The 5,786-nt window shown below is 35.9% G+C and overlaps 2 protein-coding genes across 2 annotated transcripts; both read left to right on the top strand.

The window, feature by feature from the left end:
* The first annotated feature begins 339 nt into the window (after nt 1-339).
* Nucleotides 340-2,220, top strand: LOC147801970 (uncharacterized). Its single transcript, XM_087154541.1, has one exon. The coding sequence runs from the start codon at nt 340-342 to the stop codon at nt 2,218-2,220; it is 1,881 nt and encodes a 626-aa protein (XP_087010667.1).
* An 82-nt stretch (nt 2,221-2,302) lies between these two features.
* On the top strand, nt 2,303-2,806 carry LOC147801969 (uncharacterized). The gene has a single exon (XM_087154540.1). It carries the CDS (start codon nt 2,303-2,305, stop codon nt 2,804-2,806), a length of 504 nt encoding a protein of 167 aa, XP_087010666.1.
* The last annotated feature ends 2,980 nt before the right edge of the window (nt 2,807-5,786 follow it).

Below are 5,786 nucleotides of genomic sequence, written 5' to 3'. Positions count from 1 at the left end.
TACGTATGTATGTATCAATAAAACCGATGATATTTCTTTTCTCGCGCTGGCAGCAGTTTTCATTTTTAATTGATTGGATTCGGTGCGCAAGAGCACGTAGTGAGCATCATATGTCTATCTATCTCCGATTGTCACCGAGAAAAAAAACGGTTGGTTATGAGTACTGAAATAGTTCCTTTTCATTGGGAGAAATGAGAAGTGTTATGCTATTGCTATTTTATTTTGAATTGAGCGCTTTACTATTCCACGTTTTGTTATATTATTAGTTATGAGTTGAATGCAGTTTTAATATTTCATATTTATTTTAAGTTAAATTTCATGAATCTTAATAACCTACGTATGGTTTATAACAATATCCGAAGAAGAGAGAGCCGCTCTAATGAAACTCCAGAAGAGCAATATCAACGAAGAACAATTAGAAATGCTACAGAACTAGCACGACGTTCTAATGAAACTCCAGAAGAGCAATATCAATGGAGAACAATTAGAAATGCTACAGAACTAGCACGACGTTCTAATGAAACTCCAGAAGAGCAATATCAACGGAGAACAATTAGAAATGCTACAGAACTAGCACGACGTTCTAATGAAACTCCAGAAGAGCAATATCAATGGAGAACAATTAGAAATGCTACAGAACGAGCACGACGTTCTAATGAAACAACTGTTGAACAACATCAACGGAGATTGGCCAGGAATGCTGCCGATAGGCTTCGGCGCTCAAGAGAACGTAGTGAGCATCATATGGCTAATCGGGTGAATTCTCAAACTGAAGTCACTGTCTTGGAACACGATTGCGGTAGTATGACGGAGGTTTGCAATTTTTGTCACGCACTTTTTTGGCGGGGTGAACTAAACTCCAGTAAAAAATATACAAAATGCTGCCATGATGGGAAAGTCCGATTGCCGAATTTGGCTGATCCTCCTGAACTTTTAAAGGATTTACTATCCAATAATTCAGTTGAAGCTAGGAACTTTCAACAGCATATTCGGGAGTATAATGCATCACTGGCTTTTGCATCAATGGGCGCTGAAGTAAAATTACCTCCTGGATACGGCCCATATTGTTTTCGTATTCATGGACAGATCTACCACAGAGTTTCCCCATTGTATTCAGATGAAAAGAAAAAACCTGGATATGGACAGTTGTATATATTTGATTCTTCTGAAGCAAGCAGAAAGCGTCTATCCAACAATCAATCTTGCCTTGCCTCCGTGAGGAAAAAATTGGATGAAATGCTACGTTTACTAAATCCGTATGCTGAATCATATTTGCAAATGCATAAATTAATGCATGCTAATCCAGCAGTAAAGGTAAAAATGGTTTTTGCTGAAAATTCAGATTCGGATATGCGGCGTTATAATGCACCTACCTCCAGAACTGAAGTCGCTACCATATTTGTTGGAGATGAAGGCGAACCACCAGCAAATAGAGATATATGCATTTATCCAGTTGGGCAGGGTTGCATAAATATTTCTCCTTTAAATAAATGCAACGACCCTATGGTTTATCCTCTACTTTTTCCAAGAGGAGAACAGGGATGGTCAAATGAAATTGAACATGTTCAAGAGAGACGCTCGGCTAAAAGAAATAGAGTAACTCAACTACAGTTTTATGCTTATAGGCTTTCAGTTCGTGGTGGTTTCAGTATTTTGCATAGCAGTGGCAAATTATTTCAACAATTTGGGGTAGATGCTTACGCTAAAACAGAAGGATCTCGACTTAACTACATCCGCTTAAATCAAAAAGATCTAAGAGTAAAATTTTACCAGGAACTTTTGGATGCTTTAACAACACAAGCCTTGAATAACAATTTACGCGTAGGAAAGCTTATCATATTGCCTTCTTCTTTTCAAGGAAGCCCAAGATTTATGCAACAAAATTATCAAGATGCTATGGCTATGGTCAGAAAATTTGGGCGACCGGACCTGTTTGTTACATTTACCTGTAATCCTGCCTGGCCTGAAATTTTAAATGCCATGAATGGTCGGGAAAAACCCGAGAATAGACCAGATATTATTGTACGAGTTTTCAAGATGAAGCTGTCAGAGCTTTTGGACGATCTCATAAAGAAAAATATATTTGGAATTGTTACTTCTTACATATATGTTATTGAATTCCAAAAGCGGGGCTTGCCTCATAGCCATATTTTACTGACATTAGACTCTTCCTCCAAAATTCGTTCAGAAGACGACATAGGTAAGAGCAGAATCACCTAATGTAAATATAAATCAACGTCTTTTTGAAATTGTTACAAGGGTTCATGGCCCCTGTGGTTATTTAAACCAAAATTCCCCATGTATGAGAGATGGTAAATGCTCGAAGCAATTTCCTAAAGATTTCAAAGAGGAGACAGAAGAAAATGTAAATGGCTATCCAGTTTACAAAAGACGCACCACTGAGCCAGTTGGCAAGCATCACATTGATAATCGTTGGATTGTTCCATATAATCCTTACCTTATCAAGAAGTATAATGCACATATCACTGTTGAAGTTTGCGCATCTGTAAAAAGTGTAAAATATTTGTATAAATATGTATATAAAGGGCACGATGCAGCTTCTATCGTGCTGAAAAATGATAGCAATATAAACCATGATGAAGTTTTAAATTTTTTAGATGGACGATATGTTAGCGCTCCAGAGGCAATGTGGCGTCTAAGTGAGTTTAGCATGTCTGATAAATCTCACACAGTAGTTCGACTAGCAGTTCATTTGCCTGACCAACAACCGATATACTTTATAGAGGGCCAAGAAAATGAAGCAGTTGAACGAGCTTCAATTAAAGAAACAACTTTAACTGCTTGATTTAAATTGAACCAAGTTGACGTTGAAGCGCATGAATTTTACTATGCGGATATTCCTGAACATAATGTCTTCGATAAAGCTTCAAATAAATGGAAAAAAAGGCAACGAGGTGGGCAAAAAGTCATTGGAAGAATGCCTATAGTTGGTGTACAAGATTCTGAGAGATTTTACCTTCGCATGTTATTGTTAAGAGAGAAAGGTGCACTCTCCTTTAATAGTTTAAAACTATCAATGGGAAATTCTGCCAAACGTCTCAAGAGGCGTGTAAAGAACTTGGGCTGCTTGATGGGGATCAGTACTGGCATGACACTCTTTTTGAAGCTGCAAGAATGCACACGCCAAACTACCTTAGAGTTTTGTTTGCCATGATTTGTGCCTTTGGGGAGGTTGAAAATATTCCCGATCTTTGGGTTGAACATAAAGAAGCTCTTTCTGAAGATTTCATAAATAAATATTCGGAGGAAACTGGGCCACTTTATGCACTAGCAGCATTAAATGAACTGCTTAAGTCTTACGGCTTAAACTTGCAAAAAGTTAAACTTCCTTCGGTCAATTTACCGACAAATCTCTTTCCAATATTCTTCGACACTGCTGAAGAACAGTCTAAAGCTAATGCAAATATTGAAAAGCTTAATTCTGAACAGCGATTTGTTGTTGACGAAGTACGAAATGCTGTTTACGGAAATCAGTCTGATGTTCAAAAGTGTTTTTTTCTTGATGGTCCTGCTGGGACAGGGAAAACTTTTCTATATTCAACTCTATTACATGCAGTTAGGGGAAAAGGAGATGAAGTCATCGCAGTAGCATCGACAGGAATTGCAGCTACATTATTAATCGGAGGCAGAACTGCCCACTCAGTTTTTAAAATTCCTTAAACATTAAATTCTACTTCTACGTGTAATCTGAAACCCAATACTCCTGAAGCTAAATTATTTGTAGATGCTAAATTGATTGTGTGGGATGAAGTTCCCATGACGCACATTCATGCCCGATAGACTACTGGAGGACTTAACTAAACTTGATGAACCGTTTGGTGGAAAAATTATTTTGCTGGGTGGAGATTTTCGACAGGTTCTTCCGGTTATTCAGAGAGGTTCCAGAGCTTTGACAGTTGCGAGCTGTATTAAAAAACACGCACTTTGGACTAAATTTTTTGTTTTCAAATTAACTGAAAATATGCGTGCTCTGGCTTCTGAAAGAGAATTTGCTAATTGGCTGTTACAAGTTGGGGAGGGTGCAAGTGGAGATCAAATTATATTGCCCCCAATTTGCTATCCTGAAATTCAAGATCCAGTAAAACAGCTTTTTCAAGATATCACTTAGTACAATAACACCTGCAGAATTAAAAGGTAGAGCTATACTTACTGTAACCAATGATTCACCATTACTAAATAATAACCGTGTATTAGCATGCTTGCCAGGAAGTGAAGTTATTTATGAGAGTACCGATAATATAGTCAGTGATGACCCTCAAGACCAACTATCATACCCTGAAGAATTTTTAAATAATTTAACTCCAACTAGAATGCCTCCTCACAAATTAAAATTAAAAACAGGAGCTATAGTTATGTTACTTCGAAACTTAGCTCCTTCTAGAGGTCTTTTCAATGGTACAAGATTAACAGTAGTTACATTAGAGAAAAATATCATTGTAGCAAAAAAAATTTGTGATGATGGTAACAGTGAATTTCATCTTATACCTCGAATTCCACTAATTCCATCTGATAATAATATGCCGTTTAAATTCAAACGCAAGCAGTTTCCAATTAGATTAGCTTTTTCGATGACTATAAACAAAGCCCAGGGACAAACTTTCGATAAAATTTGTTTAGATTTAACTAAACCAGTGTTTAGCCACGGTCAATTATATGTTGGACTATCAAGGGTGAAATCCTTCAATTCTATAAATGTTGTATCGCCAAATGCCCAAATTAACAATTGTGTTTTTAAAGAAATTCTATAAAAAGTTTTAAATAAACAACTTTAACTTAAATAATAGACTCATTTTCTTACTCTTTTCTTTGTTTTTTATACATTTTATATTTTTGTGATAAAATAAACTTATAGTTGTTCTGCTTCTGAACACTGATGAAAACGCAAAATGATCTCAAATCAATCAAAAATATATACATTTATTTTACAAATTCCATATTAGGGTGGCGCTATTCAGAGAATTAAAAATACAAAATTATCTTTACATCCGGCGTTCAGTGGCAGACTACTATTTCATATTGTTTTACAACACATGGCTTTAGCCCTTTTGTGGGAAAGACTTTAAAACAAAACTTACAACAGTTGCTTTTCTCAATAACTGAAATTTAGAATAGTGTGATTAAGAAAAATATGTGAACTGTTTGCAATTTCAAATTAATATTGAAATGTACAGTTTTAGACTTTTCTACAGTGAAAAGTTTTCGGAACTTCAGTGTTCAAAAAAGTATACAAAAGCTACACGTTAAGAACGTATCCAATGAGCGAGTAAAGCGAGCACCGGATTGCTTTGCAATCCGAAATGAACTGCGAAAGCAGTTCCGAGGGTTGGCGAGCGCCAGCGAGCAGGGGGCGAAGCCTCCTAGTTTTTTAATAATTAGGTTTCCTCACTGCTAAAAATTGTACTTTTGATTTTCTTTTCTGTACACGATTTAAAAAGGAGAAACATACTCTTTGGCTGGTGTTATCCTGGTTTGGAGTCTTTTATCGGTGGCACAACGTTCTTTTCAATTTTTTCAAAACAATAGAACTGGATTCATTGCTTTAAAAAAATCATTATAACGTTTTAACGTACTGACTGACCATTAGTATAGCCATTCTAGATTCCACAATAAATTTCAACCAACAAAAAATGAAACAAAATTATTTTTATTAAACGAAAACAGCATGCATGTACAGTATAAAATATTACTTGAGGCAGAAAAGAAAAAGTGAATTATTCTGATTGAAAAAATCATAATCCTGTCAACATTTTATAAATAAATTTAAT

The sequence above is a fragment of the Parasteatoda tepidariorum genome, chromosome 11 (genome assembly GCF_982258835.1).
Source record: "Parasteatoda tepidariorum strain Cologne lab strain chromosome 11, Ptep-v5.0, whole genome shotgun sequence".
Classification (NCBI taxonomy): domain Eukaryota; kingdom Metazoa; phylum Arthropoda; class Arachnida; order Araneae; family Theridiidae; genus Parasteatoda; species Parasteatoda tepidariorum.
The sequence above is the reverse complement of the archived record's forward strand: the minus strand, read 5'-3'. Positions and strand labels throughout refer to the sequence as shown.

Excerpts from the sequence above, each read along its gene's own strand:
- LOC147801969 (XM_087154540.1), top strand. The coding sequence starts at position 2,303 with ATGAGAGATGGTAAATGCTCGAAGCAATTTCCTAAAGATTTCAAAGAG.
- LOC147801970 (XM_087154541.1), top strand. The coding sequence starts at position 340 with ATGGTTTATAACAATATCCGAAGAAGAGAGAGCCGCTCTAATGAAACT.